We start from the raw sequence: 24,871 nt of genomic DNA on the forward strand, positions 1-24,871 counted from the left end.
CCATCGCTCAATACATCAGTTGATGAACTGCAGGTTCAACTTTCCCTTGTTTATATATTTATTTTCTTATCTCTTCTTCTGATGAACTGCAGGCCCTATCTTATTGTATAGCCTTAATCTTTTTCATAGCGATGATATTCCATCCTGAAGATAGCAGTAGTGCTATGTAAGCCACTTCATCTACATTTGTACACGTTTTATGCTCGTTAGTCTTACTCCAAATATGTAAGTAAACAAGTACAAGAACAATAACAATGGTTTTGGAATAAAACTTGTACATGTATGCATGTAATCTTTCACGGAGATCAAAATGTATAAGAAAGATTGGAGGGAAATTCACATTTATTTTTTTTAGAAAAGGGTGTAAATGTACATAAAGTGTCACAAATAGGTCATTGTTCCACAAACCAATACTAGATATATGAGAAAGCAAACAACATTCCAAGAGAGGACAGCGCACCTTTCGTAATAATTATATTCCATACCTTGCACGATCTGAATGTGGAACCAATTTTTAAACGGTGCACTTTTAAGATTGACCAAGAAACAGCGAGCTATTATGGGCTGTAATTACATCAACATAAAATTACAGCAATAAATATTTGAGGTGATGGATTGTTTACCAGTGAGGTGATATCTTGTCAGCATTTATAATTAAATGCACACGAGTTAAAGCTATGTAAAACTCGATTCTTTTTGTGAATTTGAGAACGTGATTATATAAAGCATACCTTATTTTTCAGATAGGTTAGGTTGACAGTTCTGTTGCACTGCCCTTGACATTGAATGTTGTAGATCTCTTGGTAGCTTCTTCAGATAACTCTGTGCCAAGGTCAAATTAAGGATATATTCCATGGGTCTAATGTAGGCTTAACCATATGTCACCAGGATCCTTCCCAATGTACAAAATGCCAATTGACACCTACTCAGTATGCTCAAGAAGGTTAAACAGTGAGTCTACCAATGAAAACAAGTACACAGGTAAAATTGAGTGTAATCTCTCATCCCACTTTCAACAAATTAAAAAACGTACTACCAAGATGAGCAGATTCACAAGAAAATATTTGCTGCACCCCCAAAAAAAAAAAAGAAGCCCCCATGTACTGGACAGGCATTTGATTACCTTTCAAATTGGATTTAAAGAGCAATAATTTAATAATGACAATCTTCCATGTAGTGTGTGCTTAATGCTCAAGAACCAAAATTTATTAAAATATAATTCAATGTAGCAACATGCTCAAGAAGGTTGAACAGTGAGTCTACCGAAGAAAACAAGTTGTTATGACTTCTTTAAAATAAAACACAGGGACACTTTTAAAGTGGTGTCAAACTGAAAAGAGTAAAAACTATAGTAAACAGTACATCATACAGGATCTCTCTTTCAAGTAATCGTAATCCTAAACTTTATTTCATCTGTTCACCTGGATATGTTTGCTCCAGGTATGACAAATATTTGTTACGGGGACACCAGGAACACCACAATAGGAAACATGGTCCACCGTTCCACCGTTTGCCCTTCATGTGACTCGTGGTGGTCCCTCTCGGCTCTCCCCCCCGTTGGTATTTTTGTGCACATAAGATTGTTCACGGTTCTGTTTAAATATTATTTAAATATGTATAACCTTTCCCCTTCAGTGTTTTACTCAGTGGTATTTTACAACACGCTGTTTTTCTTCCTATTTAAAAGGCTTTTCTCAATTTCCTCTCCAACTCATTCCACCTCAAAAAAAAGAAATTCAATATCTTATACGTCTCCCTCACTACATGGTCTAAATTCACATTCATTCCATCCCTCCTCCATCATTCTGAACCGGATTGCTAACTTCAAAATCACAACAAACCCAATTTGTTTTCAATGTTCGTCTTTCATTAATCATCCACTTTCTAAACTCCCCTCTTGCCCCTCCCATCCAAATCCCTCCCCTTGCACCTACACTCCTAAACTCCCCCCTTGCCCCGCCACTCTTAAACTCCCCCCCTACCCCTCCACTCCTGAACTCCCCCCTTGCCCTTCCACTCCTGAACTCCCCCCTTGCCCTTCCCCTCCTAAACTCCCCCCTCACTCCTCCCCTTCAAAACTCCCCCCCAACCCCTCCCATTCAAATCTCCCCCCATACCATTCCTCTCCAATTCTCCCTCCTCCCCCCTCCTCCTCAAAGCTGCCTCCTCCCCACTTCGTCTCCCTTCTATCTCATACCTCCACCCCCCAAACCTTCTTCTTTCCTCTGCCCCCCCTCAAACAACCCCTCACTGTGCCTCATCCCTTCACCTTCAAACCTTTCATCCTCCTCATCCTTCCCTTTCTTGGAACTCTTCTGCAATCGCTGACACACTAACAACTGCTCTCCCTACCTCCCCCTCTCATCCTTCATCTTACCCTACTCCTCCCCTCCCCTGTCCTGTACCCGATGCTCCCCCTCTCTCTTCATTAACGGTATGGACCTCAAACATCCGGGGCCTTCGCTCAAACACCTGACATCTCTCCATACAGGTTGCTTCTGACAATCCAGACTTGATCTGCTTAACAGAGACTTTCCTCCTTCAAGATGTCTCTGATTCCTTAATATCTCTTCCTGGTTACTCCCTCCTCCGGTATGATAGACCTGAGCCTCGGCCTGGTGGTGGGGTGGCTATCTTTATCAAAAACTCTCTTCCTCACTCTCCTTGCACTGCCCTCTCTCCTCCTCACCCCCAGGAGTACCTCTGGCTATGGCTTCCTCTCCACTCCCACCTTTTGTTCATATGTGTTCTGTACCGTCCCCCAAACAGTGATGACTCCATCTACATTTCACTGTCTGACAACATGGACCAACTTCTATCCACTCATCCCAACTCTCTCTTCCTCATATGTGGTGACTTCAATTGTCATCATGCCACCTGGTTGGGTGTGGGTTCCTCTCTCACCAGTCATGGCACCTCAGCAAAGGACTTCTGTGACTCACTGGGATTGACACAATCTGTCAATTTCCCGACCCGGATCTCAGCCAATGCAGTATCTTCTCTTCTAGACTTGGTTATGACGAACTTCCCTGCTAATGTCTGCTGCTCTTCTTCTGCTCCAATCGGTTCTTCTGATCATGTGCTTGTCAAAGTGGACATCTCTCTGTCCATTCTCAGAGAGCCTCCTCAGCGTCGACGAGTCTGGCATTTCACTCAGGCCGACTGGGACGGTCTTCAAGCAGCCATCAATCGTCTGGATTGGTCTCCCATCTCCACTGCCTCTGACATCAATTCTTCCTGGGAATTCTTCCAAAGCAAACTGATCTCTCTCATGCACAGATTTATCCCATCTCGCCTTCAGTTGTCTTACCCTTCCTCCCATCCATGGTACACTGAATCTTGTGGTGAGGCAGTTGCCCTGAAACAACTTGCCTTTGCCTCTTGGAAGGCTAATCCAACTGAAGGAAATCTCAGTTCCTTCCACCAAGCTCGGAACAAGTGTGTGTCTACCCTCAGCAGTGCCAGGAAGCACTATCTCTCCTCACTCAAGAATGAACTCTCAAACCTGTCTCCTTCCTCCAAATCCTGGTGGCGTCTGGTCAAATCCGTTTCTGGTGTTTGTTCCCCCCCCATCCCCTCCCTTACCTCAAATGGCCACACAGTTGACATCGCACATGACAAAGCCGAATGCCTCAACTCTGTGTTTGCCTCAAAATCCTTAGTCCCAAACCCATCTCTCTCTGTTCCCACCTTTCCCAGTCGAACCAAACTGCTCCTGGACTCTGTGACCTTCTCTCCTGCCAAGGTGGAGGAGTTTTTGTCAAACCTCGACTCTGATTCTGCAACTGGACCAAATGGCATCAGCCCACGGGTCCTAAAATCCTGCTCTGGCGCTCTATCTCACCCTCTCTCTGTTCTTTTCACCCTATCTTTTGCTCAAGGTCATCTGCCAGCATCCTGGAAATCAGCAAACATTACCGCTTTACACAAAAAAGGTGCAAAAACAGATCCTTGCAACTACAGACCAATCAGCCTGCTCCCAATTATCAGCAAAGTCATGGAATCCATCATTGCTTCGGATATGAAATCTTTCCTCTTCTCCAATGGCTTGATCTCTGATCATCAATTTGGTTTCAGACCAGGTCACTCTACTCTGGACATGCTGCTTCTGCTGTCTCAACAATGGATGGAGGTCCTCAATGCCAAACAGGAAATCAGAGCTGTCTCCCTTGACATATCACGTGCCTTCGATACGGTCTGGCACCCAGCTCTGCTCACCAAACTCTCCTCCTATGGTATCCATGGAAATCTCCATGCATGGCTTGCGGACTTCCTCTCTGGTCGTAGTCAACGTGTGGCCCTGAATGGATTTCTCTCATCTCCCCTTCCCGTTCAGGCTGGAGTTCCCCAAGGCAGTGTGCTGGGCCCTGTGCTTTTTCTGGTCTTTATCAATGATCTCTCCGACTCTCTGGAAAATCCTCTGTATCTCTTTGCTGATGACTCCACTCTCTGCCGCTCCATTCCTCTTCCCTCAGCTCGGCAGTCTGCAGCCTCCTCACTCTCTGAAGACCTGGACAAAATCACAGACTGGTCAAACATGTGGAACATGTCTTTCAATCCTGACAAATCTCACACTCTTACTATGTCTCTCCGAAAAGATCGACTGGACAACCCTCCCATCTACTTTCTCAACAATCCTCTCCAAGAAGTTCTGTCGCTCAAGCTTTTGGGTCTCACCATCTGCCATGATCTTTCTTGGGAAAACCACATTTCCAAGCTGGCCTCCAAAGCCAGTCGCCGACTGGGCATCCTCCGTCGTGCGAAGTCCTTCCTAGGCACACCTGAGCTCCTCACCACATACAAGGCTTTCATCCGCAGCTCAATGGAATACTGTTCTCCCCTATGGGCTGGTGCTCCTGCCTCACACCTGGCTCGGCTTCACGCTGTTGAATCCAAAGCTTTCAGAATCATTGGAATCTCCCGCGATGAAGCTATCTCTGAGGGCCTTTCACTCACTCACCGCAGGCAGGTAGGTGGTCTTTGTCTTCTACCGACTCCTCTCCGGCCTTGCTCCCCCAGCTCTCTCTGTGCTCTGTCCCCCAAATATTCCTACAGGTCGCACAAGATCTGCCAGCCACCCTCTGATGGTTAAACTGCCGAAATCTCGGCTCTCTGCTCACCTTCACTCTTTTATTCCTCTTTTCTCCCGCCTCTGGAACAAACTCTCACACTCACTTCAATCACACTCCTCCCTCCAGGTCTTCAAAACAGCTGTTCACCACCATCTCTTATCTTCCCCCATCCAAAACCTTGATCTTTTCTACCCCCACAAATTCACCCCAGATCCACCTTGTTTGAAATTCCAACTTCTTTCCTGGAAGTCTTGGCAGTGTCCATATGTTTTATACCTCTCCCACCCCCCCCCCCCCCCTTCCCATGCCTCCCCCCCAAAGCCCTCTCCCTCCCACAGTTCTCTCGATGTCTCCATGTCTCTCGGTCCCTGCTCTCAAATGTTGTGTTTGTGTCCTTCCCCCTCTCTCCCCATCCTGTCTACCGCTCCCGATGTTATTTGTTTTGTGTGTCTGTTTGTCTTTCTGTGTGATTAATGTTCGCTCTTTCACGAGCCTCGATCTTGTATACAAAAAAAAATAATTAAAAAAAAAAAAAAATGGTATGGCCTGGCAAAGTGCACTGACAAATGGCCTGGCAAAGTGCACTGATAGACAAAGCCGAGATTGAGAAAATAAGCAAAAATCTTTCAGGCTGATTCCGATAAAATGATCACTTTATTGATAGAAATTAAATGATCAATGCGATTTGGTCAATAAAATTATTGTTATCAAGAGCATTTCACTTGGTATTATAGGAATGCCACTAATGAACAGGCGAGAATATTGTATCATAATGTCGTAAAGAAAAATGATTTGTAGCCTTTAACACCCTTATAACTTGAATGCACAAAACATATCAAGGGTGTATTATAGTCCAGCCACAGCGCCACAAAATGGCCAAATATGACTGCTCTCGCACCTTCTGGGTGGATAATGTAAATGGTTGGAATGGAAAAACTCTCAATATACAAATGAGTCATACATACAGTGCATTCATCAAAAAGTATTCAGACCACTTCACTTTTTTCACATTTTGTTATGTTGCAGCCTTATGCTGAAATCGTTTAAATTCATTTTTTCCCTCATCAATCTCCACTCAATACCCCAGAATGACAAAGAGAAAACAGGATTTTAGAAAGTTTTGCAAATTTATTAAAAAGAAAAAAACTGAAATATCACATTGACACAAGTATTCAGACCCTTTGTTATAACACTTCAAATTTAGCTCAGGTGCCTCCCATTTCTCTTGATCATCTTTGAGATGTTTCTACACCTTGATTGGAGTCCACCTGTGGTAAATTCAATTCATTGGACATGGTTTGGAAAGGCACACACCTGTCTATATAAGGTCTCACAGCTGACAATGCATATCAGAGCAAATACCAAGCCATGAGATCGAAGGAACTGCCTGCAGAGCTGAGACAGGATTGTGTCGAGGCACAGATTTGGGGAAGCCAACAACAAAAAAATCTGCTGCATTGAAGGTTCCCAAGAGCACAGTGGCCTCCATAACTCTTAAAAGGAAGAAGTTTGGAACAACCAGGACTCTTCCTAGAGCTGGCCGCCCGGCCAAACTGAGCAATCGGAGGAGAAGGCCCTTGGTAAGGGAGGTGACCAAGAACCCGATGGTCACTCTGGCTGAGCTCCAGAGATCCTGTGTGCAGATGGGAGAAACTTCCAGAAGGACAACCATCACTGCAACACCCCACCGATCTGGGCTTTATGGCAGAGTGGCAAGATGGAAGCCTCTCCCCAGTGAAAGACACATGAAAGCCCACAGAATCTTGATTCTCACCGTCTGAGAGTCCTTTAGGTGCTTCTTTGCAAACTCCAAGCAGGCTTTCATGTGTCTTTCACTGAGGAGAGGCTTCCATCTTGCAACTCTGTCGTAAAGCTCAGATCGGTGGAGTGTTGCAGTGATGGTTATCCTTCTGGAAGTTTCTCCCATCTCCACACAGGATCTCTGGAGCTCAGCCAGTGACCATCGGGTTCTTGGTCACCTCTCTTAACAAGGCCCTTCTCCCCCGATTGCTCAGTTTGGTCGGGCGGCCAGCTCTAGGAAGAGTCCTGGTTGTTCCAAACTTCTTCCATTTAAGAATTATGGAGGCCACTGTGCTCTTGGGAACCTTCAATGCAGCAGAGATTTTTGTTGTAGGCTTCCCCAGATCTGTGCCTCGACACAATCCTGTGTCTGAGCTCTGCAGGCAGTTCCTTAGACCTCATGGCCTGGTTTTTGCTCTGATATGCATTGCCAGCTGTGGGACCTTATATAGACAAGTGCATGCCTTTCCAAATCATGTCCAATTAATTGAATTTACCACAGGTGGACTCCAATCAAAGTAAAAGTAGAAAGATCTCAAAGATGATCAAGAGAAATGGGAGGCACCTGAGCTAAATTTGAAGTTTCATAACAAAGGGTCTGAATACTTATGTCAATGTGATATTTCAGTTTTTTTCTTTTTAATAAATTTGCAAAACTTTCTAAAATCCTGTTTTCTCTTTGTCATTATGGGGTATTGAGTGTAGATTGATGAGGGAACAAGCGTTACGCCTGGGTCCCCCTTCGGTGAAGTGATGTGAGTTGACAATGTGGAAGACGCAGAAAACATGCTATGATATGATATTTCGCTCACAAGGTTCAGGCATACATGGAGGCGGCCATCTTGGATTTTGACGTGGCCACCCAATTGTCAATAGCTTTCTTCCTTATGCCTAGATACACGCACACACCAGATTAGAAGTTGGTACTTCGCTTATTTTTCAAGATATTCCACTCAAGGTTCAGACACACATGGCGGTGGCCATCTTGGATTTTGACGTGGCGACCCAATTTTCAATAGCGTTCTTCCTTATGACGAGATACATCCACACACCAAATTAGAAGTTGGTACTTCGCTTATTTTTCAAGATATTCATCTCACAATGTTCAGACATACATGGCGGCGGCCATCTTGGATTTTGACGTGGCGACCCAATTTTAAACAGCGTTCTTCCTTGTGCCTAGATACACCCACACACCAGATTAGAAGTTGGTACTTCGCCTATTGTTCGAGATATTTCGCTCACAAGGTTCAGACATATTATATGGTGGCGGCCATCTTGGATTTTGACGTGGCGACCCAATTTTCAATAGCGTTCTTCCTTATGCCGAGATACAACCACACACCAGATTAGAAGTTGGTAATTCGTTTATTTTTCAAGATATTCATATCACAAGGTTCAGACATACATGGCATCAGATATACATGGCGGCGGCCATCTTGAATTTTGACGTGGGTTGCACCCACACACCAAATTTGAATGCGGTCCTTCGCTTACGCATGCACGCCCACATGGACGGACGGACACACGGACAGAGGGGAAAACCATAGTCCCCCTTTCGCTCCGCTGTGCGACGGGAGACAAAAAATGAATTTAAACGATTTCAGCATAAGGATGCAACATAACAAAATGTGAAAAAAGTAAAGGGGTCTGAATACTTCCTGAATGCACTGTATACAGTGTAGAGGACAAGGACACACATTAAAGAGTGCGTGCGCAATGGGCGGGAAAGTACACACAGTATGTGGAGGAGAGCGCACACAGTAAGCGCACGGGTGCACAACGTCCGAGAGGGTGCACGACGTACGAGGGAGTGCACGCGAACATGCACATGACGTACCAATGTTGATTGTATATAGCTTCACTAAAAAATGGTTTAAAATGTGCCCATAATTGCATCGTTTTGTATTTGACCTTTTCACCCCGCCGCAGGAAGTGGGATCAAAAATGATAATGCCCTCGCACATTCTTAACATGTGATGATCACAAGTACTATCAAGTTTGGTGAATTTCTGCAAAACCGTTTAGAAGGATATAACGAGGTAAACAAAGACAGACAGAGGAGAGAGAGGAGAGAGAGGAGAGAGAGGAGAGAGAGGGGAGAGAGGGGAGAGAGGGGAGAGAGGGGAGAGAGGGGAGAGAGGGGAGAGAGGGGAGAGAGAGGGGAGAGAGAGGAGAGAGAGGAGAGAGAGGAGAGAGAGGAGAGAGGGAAGAGAGAGGAGAGAGAGGAGAGAGAGGAGAGAGAGGAGAGAGAGGAGAGAGAGGAGAGAGAGGAGAGAGAGAGAGGGGAGAGAGGGGAGAGAGAGGAGAGAGAGGAGAGAGAGGAGAGAGAGGAGAGAGAGGAGAGAGAGGAGAGAGGAGAGAGAGGGGGGAGGGGAGAGAGGAGAGACAGAGACAGAGACAGATATACAGAGACAGAGAGATATACAGAGAAAGAGAGAGATATACAGAGAAAGAGAGAGACATACAGAGAAAGAGAGAGACATACAGAGAAAGAGAGAGATATACAGAGAAAGAGAGATGATATACAGAGAAAGAGAGAGATGATATACAGAGACAGAGAGATATACAGAGACAGAGAGAGATATACAGAGACAGAGAGAGATATACAGAGACAGAGAGATATAGAGAGAAAGAGAGAAAGAGAAAGAGAGAAAGAGAGAAAGAGAGAAAGAGAGAAAGAGATAGACAGAGACAGAAGCTAAGAACAATCTCCCCCTTCTCCCTTCCCCCCATTTTCCTTTTTAAAAAAGCGTGGGTATAATGAGCACATGCCCACACCAAACAAAACGGCGAGTGCAGGCTTACACAGTAAATGAAAGAGTGAGCACAGGCACGCACTGCACCGAATGAAAGGTGAGCGCAGGCACGCACACCAAACGAAAGGGCGAGCGCCACAGATGTTTTTAGATGCCGGTCTTTGTATCTGCCAAGTTTTTGGGTTAGACTGGCAACTTTGACAAAAAAACTTTTTTTAACCCCCCAAAAAAAGTTTTTTTTGAAGAAAATTATTTTCAAAGAAAAAAAGTTTCCTATGCAGACGAGCTCCAGTTATACGATTTATTTGAAAGTCCCTTCAAAATGAAGTCGACAACAATAAAGAAGTCGTGCAGAGCGCGATACTTGCAAAATCAAAGAAAGTTGCCAAGGAGAAATCAAATTGTCCATTTCATTCAATTTAAATTGACAATCTTAATCATAGCTCGGATCAATCGGAAGAAAGCTGATGATTTTAGAAGTGTGATCTTGAGTTGACCTTTTGACCTTAAAATAGTTGGTTTCCCAATTCAGTGAGGCACTATGCAATTGCTCTTTAGATGAAAATTGACGATTTTTCAGAAAAAAATTGATTTTAGTAGTATTCTTAAGGCGTAGCTCGTAGGGTAAAGCCGTCTAGAACAGTGTTTGTCTGTCCATACGTATGTCCCTCACAAATGTTCACCAATCAGAGCCGAGGATCTGGTCACATGACAGGGGTGATGTGATTAAATCTGTGATGTCATTACGGCGTATGACGGCTGACTAGAGACACCGCCATTTTGATTTCTATGCCATTGAGGCTGAACATATCATCGAACCTGTCATATATCATAATCACCATGCTCCTCTACCTTTACGCTTTTCATTCAGTGTGAAACACAAACAAACCGACTGTTAAAATGACCATCAAATATCAAAAGCATAGACGTTACGGATCTTCCAACGACACAGTACGTATAGGCCTTCGGCTTCATGCCTTCATGCCTCACCTTCAGGCCGCTTCGGACAAATTAGCCCAGGTTTCTTAATACAGCAGTGTTGTTTTCGTAATAATACCAATAGCATTAATACTAATAATATAGTAAATATAATCGTAACACTGGAACCCCTTTGTCGTTATTGTAAAGTTTCTAGATTGAAGTGGTGTATGGTTCATGAATCAATAATAAGCGGTGTAAGGTAATAATAACTGCGGAGGTCAGGAATTAGCCTCGGTTTTTTGATAGCAATATCATTTTCATAATAATGAAAACGCAGCGTTAATATTGTTGCGGATCCGGGGGTCGGTGCTCCCCTTACCAACGGGCGGGGGGGGGGGGGGGTTAGTCCCCTTGTCTTTTAAACTGGCCGATCCCCCCAGTCCTGGAAATTATAACGCTCCTTTGCCGGGTTGAGATTGGCCAGGGTGATTGGTCAAGATGGATTCCCAAATACCTGCGTGCCAATCTCTCCGCAAAGCAGGGAGATAATTTCCGCTCGAACCACGGACAGATGGAAATTGCCGAGCGATTTAGCAATCCGCGATTTGAGCCGTTAGCAATAAGCCTAACCCGATTCTGAGCGGTTCTAATCGTGCCACAGGTACTCAATGGGGAGAAAAGATGAAAGCGATCGAATGAGAGGAAATGAGAGGGTAAGAAAGATCAAATATGATTTATTAACTACACTAATGAAAGAGGAAACGAAAGAAGGGCATGTACAGGGAGAAGAGCAAAAGGACACAGGGCAAGCTTACACAGTCTTAAATATCACGCCCAGGACAATACAGACAGACTTACACGAAAGGGGAATAGCAGGAAGGAGGAGAAGGTCCAGGCAGATGGCAGGGGAGGAAGGTCCGGGCAGATGGTTCAGGCGTTGAGGTCCGGCTCCAGGTTCACACTCCACTCCGGTCCACGCTTCAGTTCGCGGCGAAACCCGGCAGGCAGCACGGTTGGTATTGTCGCGGTAACGGACCGACTCTCTCACCGTCTCTCCCTCTCTCTTGCTCCCGTCCTCCCGTCTCATCTCTCTCAAGGCGCCGCGCTTGCGCTTATATAGTGTCCCTTTTGAAATCAAGCCGTCCGCTTTTAGACACCCACCGGTGAGCTCGCCTCAGCCCTGGTTGGTCGCGAGGGCTCACCGACTCCTCCCTTGGTGACACGTTTATGGGGCCACACCTCGCTCCGACAACTCCTCCCCCTTTTTCTCCGCTCTGACCGCATGGTTAATGGCGTTTGAGCCAGGCAGCGAACGCTGCTGGCAAGCAAGGGAACACAATTTATAACTCCTCCCCCCTTCTTCTCCAGCTTGACCGCGTGATTAATGGCGTTTGATGCAGCGAACGCTGCTGGGCGAGCAGAGGCGTGTAACCCAATTTGGAGAGAGCCAAGCTGCAAAATGAACAGAATTGAAAAGGGGCCTAGGTTATTTGATTAATGCAACGCAGAGTCAAACTATTGGAAACAGAGCCTTACCTGAAACACATACTAATGAAATAACTGAAGAAGGTTCCTATGGTGTCCTACGTGTTGCAATATGGCCTAACTAGGGTGCGACCTTTGACCTTTGGGAGATGGGGATATTTACAGGGAATTATTTACAAGAATTATTATTTACAAGTGAGGGGTTCTCAAAACCGCAACACTATTATAGTAAATCTAATCGTAACACTAATCCCTTTGTAGTGAATGCAAAGTTACTGGAGGTTAAAATAATATCATCTTCTATATATTAAAGTAGCGGCAGTTTTGTGGCTGGCCGTCACGCTATAGTCTGGGATCCGAGACCTCAAAATTTGATTTTGAAGTGACACCCCTGCTATAAAATGTTTGACCCCTAGATCATGTCTGTGGGGGTGTTAGCCACCAGAAAAGTGACTTTAGCAAGGTAGTTTGGATTGCGCGAATGCTGTAGGGACATTTTTTAACTTGGGGCGTCAACTGTAAAAAAGCAAGAAATTTAGGGGTAGGGGAAATACAATTGACCATATATCCCATAATACAGGGGTGAGTGCAACAAATTACCACTCATTATTTTTGTTATAAAGTTGGCTTTTATATGAAACATGATTCAACGTGATTGGACCATCCATGAGGTCAGCAGAGGTCAAAAGGTCACGGAAAGTGGGTTAAGCTGAAAATTTAGCTCCTTTAGTAAATAAAATCACATTTTTCCTACTTCCAGCTCAATATAGCCAAACTTTTACACCCAAAATATGTGGTTTGTACCCCTCTGATGTTTTTGGGAAAGAAATGCCCCGACTGAACTTAACTTACTGGCATGTATGTCACTTTAGATTTGCATAACTTTTAAAAAATCACCAAAATCGGGCATTCACACTATCTATTTGCACGGTACTCTTCAACATGTTTTAAAACGACAAGTCATACCACATACTGTCTGGAAAAGTGTCATTACCTCTATTTACTCATCATCATCACCGTCATCAGTCAGAAGCCGTCCACATTTTCTCTGTCGCCATTGCAGGCACATGCAATGATGCATGGTACTCCAGCTTTCGCACAAGGGCAATTCCTCAGGCAGTTCGGTTTCTTCTTACATTTGCAGTACTTCAACTTCGCAGCAGAAGGCTTGATGGCTTGCTCTTCATGACAGGAATTAACCTGTCACCATCCACACTCCTGCCATACTCTTCAGGTGGAAGAAGCACTGGATTGCTGAGTGAAGCTTGCTTGTATAAGCTGATCTGACAAAGGCTCCTGAGAACGTGGAAGTGAAAAGCATCTTCTGTTGGAGGAAGGGAGCGCAGATCTAGTTTGCTAGATGCAAACAAGTGGGCGCGGAGCTTATCCAGGGATGAATACCCTGGCTTGCCGTAGAGATCACAAAAGAAGCTTCGTGCTTCAGTTATCACCTGATCATGTGCAGAAGGTCCGGATTCATGTCGGATGAAATTGGACAACGCTGGCTGTTTGTGAACATGCTGGAGTTCGACTTTCACTGCTCTCTTCTTACCCCGTTTGAAAGGATAGCTCACCGAATCACAACCTGACAGACTGTAGGAGATTAGCAGTGTGTCTGTGAGTGCCAATACGTCCTTTCCAACTGCTTTGGCCAACTCATTCACCAAGTCATGGATGGGGAGGAACAGATCATCCTTTTCCACCCATAACTCAACGTTTGTCAACCGAGGGAAATGATAGATCATATCTTTATGATCATATCTTTATCTGTAGCCTGAATGACAACTACGCTGTTGTCACAGCTAGCAATGTGAGCAAAGATTCTGGTGTCCGCCTCCTCGTGGTTAGGGCAGTACATCTCATCAACATTGGTATGTTCCGTCTGCGTCACACGAGTTGCCTGGGCGTTGACCCCAAGGACCAGGCAGAAGCCATCAGGCCAGGATGACTCCTGGGACCAACGTGAAGCAAGATACGACAGCAGATTAGTCTTGTTACAAGGGTTTGACAGGAATGTGTTCCAATCAGGGATTTTCATGATGTCCGCTGGAACAAACTCTGGCAAGTTGGTATTTGACTCCCGTCTCTGGCGTTCATCCCTTTAGACTCTTTAACCCAAAATCATATTGATCGCCCACGAAATGCACTTCAGTGCAATGTCTGGGTTTCATGTTCAAGAGTTTGTTCCTGTACCTTTCCTAAAGTTGGTCAAATGTACTCGAACCAAGTGTGTTGAACCGCTGGATGAATGCCATTGCATCGACTACATAAACTGCATCAGATGCAGAAGGAGGCAACTCTTTTAACGGTTCCCATGACTCGGCAACCTCTGCCTGTAGAGTGGCTAGATAGTTGGATTTGCAACCTTTCCGCATGGAAAATCCATTCTTCTCTGGCACAAACAACGAGGGAGGGTACTCAAGCCATTCGTAACTAAATGCCTCAGTCCGTGCCTCATCACTCAGGTCCTGTGCGAAACAAAGTGCCCTTGTCACTGCACTCTCCTCTCTGATGACTTCTTTCACAGTGTCCATATTTTTCTTACTTTTCTTCAGATGCGTGGCGAATGTTTCTATCTTCGGTTGGACAATCTTGTCTGCATTCGTCGTCGTGGCAGCATCCATTGCCTCCAAGCCTAGACGTTTGGCATCTACCAGGGTAGTTGCTGCAAGAATCTGACCTGTGGATATGTTCATTAGTTTATCTGTCGCAAGTGAAGGATCGGATGGGTTTTGCATCTTCTCTTCCACGGTCCGTTTGATCTGCAGCAAGGCTTCCATGTCGTCTTTCCTCAGCTTCTCGTGGTGGTCAGATTGCGGCGAGGCCATGTGTGCCATTTGTTTTACACTTTCAGAGACAGAGGTCATGAACGGTAGAGCCTTGATGTACTTTTCTCGTGCTGATTCAGACTGTGTTATACCCTTAAAGAGGCTTGTTTTGCCTTCCCTATTGTAGGTCTGTTCAAGGGCAAGGTCTGTCCACACACCATTAAAGTCTCCTGCAGTCTGGTGAACTGTGAATTTGCCAGCTGCAAACTCCTCGTGCATTTCTGGTGCTGTTTCTGGAAGCTTTTGCATCTCACTGAGATAGATCGGAAGGCAGGACATGTACTTACTATGGCCGGAAGCAATGGTATAGGGTAGCATATTCTGTACCTCATGTAAGTGCTGTTGCCACAGCCCAGCTCTCTCAGCATGGATGTAATGCCTTAGGATAAGCACCATGTATGTCTATGTACATGCTCCAAAGATGGGCTGTCACTCCTAATCCCTTCTCAAAATCTCCCCAGAGCGACTCCAGTGACTCTAGGCATTTCATAACTTCCTTCATGAGTGCAGCAAATTCGTCCTTCTCTTTCCTGTCAAAGGCATTTCTAAGACTTTCAAGCAGAGACGAAAGCAAAGAAAGTGTCTCCTCATTCTTCTCGAACAACAGCCATTTCACAAATGCCTCCCACTTCAGCATGAACAATGCCTCACTCAACCATGAATGATAACGGACCATCTTATAATAATCTTTTCCTGCCATGACTTTATTGGCTGTACCTCGACCACAGATATCACTAGAAACCAGAATGTCCTCTATGCCACTCTCCATTATGAAAAATCCAATAGATCCCAAGAAGTTCTGGGCAATATGGAATCCTCCAAGTCGAACAATAACATCTTTGTACTTTTCCGATTCCTTCCTAAACAACCCCTTTACTATGTCATATATCGCCTGGTCACAAGTCGCCACCGTCTTAGCCTGACCCATCTTAAGACTCAAGGAGACAAAGTAGTCCAATGAGGTCTGGACTACATCTGCGTTGGTTGGGTTTTGTGGAAGCAATGGTACATAACCAATCTTTGTTTTCTCTGTACGTTGCCCAGAACTGTATTCAAAGAAGCTGCTCCATGTCAGGCTACCAGTGTCCTTGTCGTTTTCACCCGTCATCAACTGTGTTGGATACATCCTCAGTAGGAACCAAACGATGTTCTTGTCAGTTAGAAAGCAGGCTTCCCCCTTGTCATCATGAGGAAGTTCAATATCACGTAATGACCTAGCCTGTCTTCTGTCCTTCAGTGTCAGTTTACTACTTACTGGAACGAATTTGTCTGGTTCACTGATAGTCAGTTTCCTGGTTTTCTTAAGGGGCACTGCCCCCACTACCTCCCAACTTCCTTCTCCCTCAAATGTGTACTGATAAATTATATTTGTTGTAGCATCAAAACTACCACCATCTTGTGTCTCTGAATGGAAGTTTAAGGCTGAAGATCGATGGTAATCATAAAGATCAGCAAGAGTGAAGCAAGTTGCTGAAACAAATGTAGCATAATAATCCCTAGCACCACACAAAAGATGAAAAGCATCAACCACCACAGTAAACCATCACTATTACGATCAATATAGGCCAGAAACAGTAGAGGGGATGCAAAGAACATATTGTGACATATACATATGTGAATTATTTGATAAAGGAGCTAAATTTTCAGCTTAACCCACTTTCCGTGACCTTTTGACCTCTGCTGACCTCACGGATGGTCCAATCACGTTGAATCATGTTTCATATAAAAGCCAAATTTATAACAAAAAGAATGCGTGGTAATTTGTTGCACTCACCCCTGTATTATGGGATATATGGTCAATTGTATTTCCCCTACCCCTAAATTTCTTGCTTTTTTACAGTTGACGCCCCAAGTTAAAAAATGTCCCTACAGAATTCGCGCAATCCAAACTACCTTGCTAAAGTCACTTTTCTGGTGGCTAACACCCCCACAGACATGATCTAGGGGTCAAACATTTTATAGCAGGGGTGTCACTTCAAAATCACTTTTTTACACATTTCCAGGCCTCGGATCCCAGACTACTAGGTCGTTACGTCTATGATGTCATTACGACGGCAGACTCCACCGACCGACATTTTAATTTACAAGTACACCAACTCACTACGGGAGCGGCAGTGTCATTCCTCTTTGAGTTATATAGATTACAGTAGATCTATGGTCGGATCTCAAGAACATCGGGTGTGTTCATTTACCAAGTTTTTTGTTGAGAGATCACCAAGTAGTTTAAGCATTCGATCAAGCACTCCATTCAAAACCGTTAAGGAACGGCTGGCTTGGCAAGCGCTAGCTAGCTGCTTGGTAAATGAGCACACCCTGTTCTTTCTCCCTTTTAGTTTTGTGTTAAACAGCAAGAAAATTGGGTTTAATTGGTGGTTTTCAAAACAAAACCATAATTGGTGGGTTTCAAAAGGCCGCTACGAAAAGGAGTGAGTTTGTTCTAGAGGTGGGAAAAAAGAGGAATGAAAGAGTGAAGGTGAGCAGAGAGTTTTGATTTTGGCAGTTTCAGCAGAATTTAAATAGGTTTAATCCAGGTTTGACCCCCCCCTCCCCCACCCCCCAAAATAGGAATTTACTTTTTCATCCGAAACTACACACACTACTTCGATGAAACTCGACCACAACCTTCATCACCCATGATGTACCAAAGTTTGTTTCCGGCACTAAGAAAATCAAAGTCGAAGGGGGTCCATGGGGGGTTGCCCCCCAAAATAGGTATTTGCTTTCTTCTCAGAAACTACACACGCAATTTCAATGAAACTTCACCACAACCTTAATTACCAATGATGTACCAATGCTTGTTCAAGGCATTAGAAAAATTGGGGTCTTAGGAGGTATATGGGGTTGGGGTTGGGCTAGCGGCTAGGGTGCCAGCTTAGGATCCTATGATCCTGGGTTCGAATCCCGGTCGATCGCTGAATTAACGCCAGGGGGGTTGACTCAGCCTGTCATCCTTCCGAGGTCGGCTAATTGAGTACCAGTTCACTGGTAATTCCCTGTTTGTCGTAAAAGGCGACAAAAAGGGTTGGCGGCAGGAAGGGCATCCGGCCGTAAAACACTGCTTCAAACAGGGGACCAACAAAAACAACAACCACGGTGCCCGAAAAAGGCCAACCCCCGCTTTGCGGGGAAAAATGGCCTCTAAAGGTTGTTTTATTTTTTTTATTTTTTTTATTTTAAGAGGTATATGGGGTTGGGGGAGATGGGGTTGTCCCCCAAAATAGGTATTTTTTATTTGTTTGTTTAAAGTCTTATGATTATGTTAGTATGATTCTACATGCTGCCCTGTCTTCTAGCAATCATTGAAATTGGTTTAGAATACCCTGAGTTGGTGCAATATACTGTTTATTCTACCAGGTGAGCACCAGGGGTATTGCCCCTATGTTTGCGAAATGTCCTAATCGGCACAGTACTAATATGTGTGTGTGAGTGTGTGTGTTTTATGTGTGTGTATGTGTATGGGTGTTTGTGTGTGTGTGCGTTTTATGTATGGGTGTGTGTGTGTGTGTGTGTGTGTGTGTGTGTGTGTGTGTGTGTGTGTGCGTGTGTGTATGTGTGTGTGTGTGTGTGTGTGTGTGTGTGTATGTGTGTGGGGGGAGGAGGGGTGTATGTGTGTGCATGTGTGTGTGCATGTGTTTTATGTGTGTGTGTGTTTTATGTGTGTGTGCGTGTGTTTTATGTGTGTGTACGTGTGTTTTATGTGTGTGTGCGTGTGTTTTGTGTGCGTGTGTTTTGTGTGCGTGTGCGTGTGTAATAATTTACCGTCATAGAGGGGCACTTCAGCTAATATATACAAAGCAGTATACATACATACATACATACATACATACACGCACCGACGTATAAACAGACAGATCAGTGCACACACAAATACAATTTAAGTACCAAAGAAAATGAAAACTTCCTCTTACAATGCACGAAGCAAGCAGTAATGCGGTCATGGCAGCATGTGGTCGAGCTCAAGTAAACTTTTACTTTCAAAGGCAAACTAAAATTCCTCGTCGTCTCTTCTTGCCAAACCTGATATTACACTCCATACAAAGAAACACAAATCACAGCAAGTGACCCACTGCGTTTCTCCTTGCACTAGACATGGCGACGCTCAATTAGGCAACGCAGATCAGAATTTGCAAATGGAACATGCTCATGTGAAGTGTGAACCGGCCATTGAACACACATGTGGATGCACACAGCTGGACACAAACGTTTGAGGTGTGAACCGGCCATTGAACACACATGGATGCACAAACCGAGACACACTCATGTGAGGTGCAAACCAACCATTGAACACACATGGATGCACATACCGAGACACACTCATGTGAGGTGCGAACCAACCATTGAGCACACATGGATGCACAAACCGAGACACACTCATGTGAGGAGCAAACCAACCATTGAACACACATGGATGCACATACCGAGACACACTCATGTGAGGTGCGAACCAACCATTGAACACACATGGATGCACATACCGAGACACACTCATGTGAGGTGCGAGCCAGCCATTGAACAAACCGAGACACACTCATGTGAGGTGCGAACCAACCATTGAACACACATGTGGATACACACACCGAGACACACATGTGAGGAGCTAGCAGGCCATTTTATAAACGTGAGGTGAGAACCTTCGATTGAACACACATGCGGATGCATATACCGAGACACACTCATGTGAAGTGCGAACCGGCCATTCAATACACGTGGAAGCACACACCGTGACACACTCATGTGAAGCAATCCGGCCATTGAACACACATGTGGATGCACACAGCCAGACACAAACGTTTGAGGTGCAAACCGGCCATTGAACACACATATGGGTGCACATACCGAGACACACTCATGTGAGGAGCGAACCAGCCATTGAACACATGTGGATGCACATACCCGAGACACACATGTGAGGTGCGAACCAGCCATTAAACACACGTGGATACACACACCGAGACACATGTGAGGAGCTAGCAGGCCATTTTATACATGTGAGGTGCGAACCTTCCATTGAACACACGTGGATGCACACACAGAGACACACTGATGTGAGGTGTGAACCAGCCATTGAACACACATGTGGATACACACACCGAGACACACATGTGAAGTGCGAACCGGCCATTCAATACACGTGGAAGCACACACCGCGACACACTGACGTGAGGAGGAAACCGGCCATTGAACACGTGAGGTGCAAAACCTTCCATTGAACACACGTGGATGCACACACCGAGACACACTGATGTGAGGTGCGAACCGGGCATTGAACACTCATTTGAGATGCACACACCGAGACACACACGTGAGATGTGACCCGGTCAATGAACACACGTGAGATGTGAACCGGTCAATGAACACACATGTGAGATACGCACTCTGAGATACACTCATGTGAGATGTGTACCGGTCAATGAACACAAATGTGAGATACGCACTCTGAGATACACTCATGTGAGATGTGTACCGGTCAATGAACACACACATGGATGCACATACCGAGACACACTCATGTGAGGTGTGAACCGGCCATTGAACACATGTGGATGCGCATACTGAGACACACTCATGTGAGGTGCAAACCAGTCATTGAACACACATGTGGATACACACACCGAGACACACATGTGAAGACCGAGCAGGCCATTTTATACACGTGAGGTGCGAACCTTCCATTGAACACACGTGAATGCACACACAGAGACACACTGATGTGAGGTGTGAACCGGCCATTGAACACACATGGATGCACATACCGAGACACACATGTGAGGTGCGAGCCAGCCATTGAACACACATGTGGATGCATATACCGAGACACACTCATGTGAAGTGCGAACCGGCCATTCAATACACGTGGATGCACACACCGAGACACACTCATGTGAGGAGCAAACCGGCCATTGAACACATATGAGGTGTGAACCTTCCATTGAACACGTGAGGTGCGAACCTTCCATTGAACACATGTGAGGTGCGAACCTTCCATTGAACATGTGAGGTGCGAACCTTCCATTGAACACGTGAGGTGCAAACCTTCCATTGAACACGTGAGGTGCGAACCTTCCATTGAACACACGTGGATGCACACACCGAGACACACTGATGTGAGGTGCGAACCGGCCATTGAACACACATGTCGATGCACACACCGAGACACACTCATGTGAGGTGCGAACCGGCCATTGAACACACATGTGAGATGCACACACCAAGACACACGAGATGTGAACTGGTCAATGAACACACCTGTGAGATGCACACACCGAGACACATGTGAGATGTGAACCGGTAAATGAACACACATGTAGTTGCACACACTCACACACACATGTAAGATGTGAACTGGTCAATGAACACACGTGAGATGCACACACCGAGACACATGTGAGATGTGAACCGGTCAATGAACACACATGTGAGATGCACACACCGAGACATGTGAGATGTGAACCGGTCAATGAACACATGTAATTGCACACACCGCGACACACATGTAAGATGTGAACTGGTCAATGAACACATGTGAGATGCACACACCGAGACACACATGAGATGTGAACCAGTCATTAAACACTCATAAGGATGCACACACAGAGACACACACATGAGGATGCACACACCAAGACACACTCATGAGAATGCACACACCAAGACACTCATGAGGATGCACACACCAAGTCACACTCATGAGGATGCACACACCGAGACACACTCATGAGGATGCACACACCGAGACACACTCATGAGGATGCACACACCGAGACACACTCATGAGGATGCACACACCGAGACACACTCATGAGGATGCACACACCAAGACACACTCATGAGAATGCACACACCAAGACACTCATGAGGATGCACACACCAAGTCACACTCATGAGGATGCACACACCGAGACACACTCATGAGGATGCACACACCGAGACACACTCATGAGGATGCACACACCGAGACACACTCATGAGGATGCACACACCGAGACACACTCATGAGGATGCACACACCAAGACACACTCATGAGGATGCACACACCAAGACACTCATGAGGGTGCACACACCAAGACACTCATGAGGATGCACACACCAAGACACTCATGAGGAGGCACACACCAAGACACACTCATGAGGATGCACACACCGAGACACACTCATGAGGATGCACACACCGAGACACACTCATGAGGATGCACACACCGAGACACACTCATGAGGATGCACACACCGAGACACACTCATGAGGATGCACACACCGAGACACACTCATGAGGATGCACACACCGAGACACACTCATGAGGATGCACACACCGAGACACACTCATGAGGATGCACACACCGAGATACCCACACACAGATCAGTCCGTAATGTCGTTCTTTGCTTACCTGGCGACGTCTGCCAGCTTAAACCGCCGATGAACATTTTGCTGAGAAAAGAGGGGAGGGGTGGGAGAACAGTAAGCAATTAAGTGGATTAAATGAGGTTGGGGTGAGGGAGAGTGTGAGGGAGAGTGTGAGGGAGAGTGTGAGGGAGAGTGTGGGGGAGAGGATGGGCAGAGGTAGGGAGGGTGAGGGGATGGTGGGCAAAGGTAGGGAGGCTGTGAGGGGAGGGTTGGCAGAGGTAGGGAGGCTGTGAGGGGAGAGTGGGCAGAGGTAGGGAGGGTGTGAGGAGAGGGTGGGCAGAGGTAGGGAGGGTGTGAGGGGAGGGTGTGAGGGGAGGGTGTGAGGGGAGGATGTGAGGGGAGGGTGTGAGGGGAGAGTGTGAGGGGAGGGTGTGAGGAGAGGATGTGAGGGGAGGATGTGAGGGGAGGATGGGCAGAGGTAGGAAGGATGTGAGGGGAGGGTGGGCAGAGGTAGGGAGGTTGTGAGGGGAGGGTGTGAGGGGAGGCTGTGAGGGGAGGGTGGGCAGAGGTAGGGAGGATGTGAGGGGAAGGTGGGCAGGGGTAGGAAGGATGTGAGGAGAGGTTGGGAAGAGGTGGGGAGGTTGTGAGGGGAGGTTGGCCAGGGGTAGGGAGGCTGTGAGGGGAGGGTGGCAGTGGTAGGGAGGTTGTGAGGGGAGGTTGGGAAGAGGTAGGGAGGGTGTGAGAAAAGGTTGGGAAGAGATAGGGAGGGTGTAAGGGGAGGGTGGGCAGAGGTAGAGAGGGTGTGAGGAGAGGTTGGGAAGAGGTAGGGAGGCTGTAAGGGGAGGATGGGCAGAGGTAGAGAGGATGTAAGGGGAGGATGGGCAGAGGTAGGGAGGATGTGAGGGGAGGTTGGGAAGAGGTAGGGAGGATGTAAGGGGAGGTTGGGAAGAGGTAGAGAGGCTGTGCGGGGAGGTTGGGAAGAGGTAGGGAGGCTGTAACGGGAGGTTGGGAAGAGGTAGGGAGGCTGTAACTTACAGTGTAAGGGGAGGATGGGCAGAGGTAGGGAGGGTGTGAGGGGAGGTTGGGAAGAGGTAGGGTGTCAGAAACAAGCAGAAAAATGGAAAATGAGAAACAAAGAGAAAAGGGAAAGAGGAGTGAAAAGGGCAAAGGGAAGAGGAAAGTGAAGAAGGAGGAAACGGGCGAGTAAGGCAGAGAGAAAAGGGAACGGGTATGGCGGAGAACGAACCAAGGGCAGAATGGAGGTTGAGAAAGAGAAAGTCACACAGTTAAGACACAAGGACAGATGTCACGGATCGGCCATTTTGACGTAGAGTGGAGCCGGGCCCGCCACCCGTACCTCCCTCATTCTCCCTCACACTCGCACACATAACGGCGCCTCACTTGGGTCACTCGTTTACACTCAACGTTCAAATTCCTAATTTACAAAATCTCCGCAATCATAAACAAAGAGGAGGGGGAGGGGGAGCATCCCCAATCAGCGCCCGCGCTGCCGCACTCGGTTTGGAGTTGAAGCGCCGAGAAAATCCCCTTTTAGGAGAAACGAGATAAAGTCGTGAAAAACAAGTCACATCGAACGGAACGGGTTAATTTATATGGAATAGTGAGGAAAACGTGCTCGTGTTGTTACTCAAACGGCCGAACTGCCTCGGTACCCGCAGCAAGCACATTCTGTGCCCTCATTAACCCCCGTCCTCTTACAAGGCTTCACCTGCGACGACTTCTCCCAATACAACGGTCTACCTTAGTCACCCTCGCACACCTGACCACACCATCCCTCCACTTTCTTTGCTGAGGTGCCTCTCTGCCCACCCCTCACCCTCTCTACTCCCCACCTCCTCTTAGCAAATCTTTTCACTCCAATCCTCTCTTTTATCACTTATTCTGCCTCTTCTTCAATTAGTTAACTCACGTTACCCGGGCTCACAATAACTCCAACTCTCTAAAGCCCCGACCCCTCCCCTCCCTCCCCCCCCCTCTATGTCACTGTTTCTCTCTTTGACCTTTCTGGCTCCGTACCCCGTTGTTTCTGTGTACCCTACTGTACGCACCATGATACCTGTCCTACCCCCCCTCCCCCAGCCCCCCCCGCACGCAAGCCCCCCAACCCCGCCCCTCACCCCGGGTCGTGTTGTGGCTCGCCAAGCGGAGCGAGCGCCTGCCCCGCACCCTGGCCGCCATCCGCCTCCATGGCGCGCGACGCTCCCTCTGACACAAACGGCGGCAGCGGCGGCAAAGGAGGGAGGAGGGAAACGTCCGAGTCCCCGCCCACTCCGATCGTCAGTCAACGCCGCCGAACGAATCAGAACCGCGCGCTGCGGATAATTGGCATAACCCAGCCTCCGAGGAGTACGTGGCCCACCTACCGTACCTGTCATTCAGCACCTGGCCATCCAATGAGCGTACGTCATTTTAGATGATCGACAGTCTTTGGGACAGGAGGAGGGCGGGGCTTAAAGCAGCTGCTTTGAACCCCGCGGCACGCCGCGACCCGCCCACTTTGCTCGTCAATCAAAGCGGATTGACCAATCACGATCGGCTTTGTACGTTTCGATTAACAGGAGTGGAGGACGCTTGAAACATCGCGCTGGCCGCTAAGCCACGCCCACCGCTTCTTCCCCAACTGTGCTATTGCGAGTAACGTTT

The 24,871-nt window shown here is 46.7% G+C and overlaps 1 protein-coding gene across 5 annotated transcripts in view; it reads right to left on the reverse strand.

Moving 5' to 3' along the window:
- LOC137432218 (RNA-binding protein Musashi homolog 2) overlaps positions 1–24,467 on the reverse strand; it is a 249,447-nt gene extending 224,980 nt beyond the window's left edge. For 4 of the 5 annotated variants that reach the window (XM_068123945.2, XM_068123950.2, XM_068123946.2 and 1 more), the window contains exons 1-2: positions 24,346–24,467; positions 22,251–22,291 (exon numbers count right to left, since the gene is read on the reverse strand). In XM_068123945.2, coding sequence (XP_067980046.1) covers positions 22,251–22,291; positions 24,346–24,416 — 112 coding nt within the window. In that variant the 5' untranslated portion in view covers positions 24,417–24,467. Of the gene's footprint in view, positions 1–22,250; positions 22,292–23,453; positions 23,579–24,345 lie in introns of those variants that run through there. The other variant, XM_068123948.2, reaches the window with a different exon arrangement.
- Between the last annotated feature and the right edge of the window lie 404 nt (positions 24,468–24,871).

This window comes from Myxine glutinosa, chromosome 8, assembly GCF_964187855.1.
Source record: "Myxine glutinosa chromosome 8, kmMyxGlut1.1, whole genome shotgun sequence".
Classification (NCBI taxonomy): Eukaryota; Metazoa; Chordata; class Myxini; order Myxiniformes; family Myxinidae; genus Myxine; species Myxine glutinosa.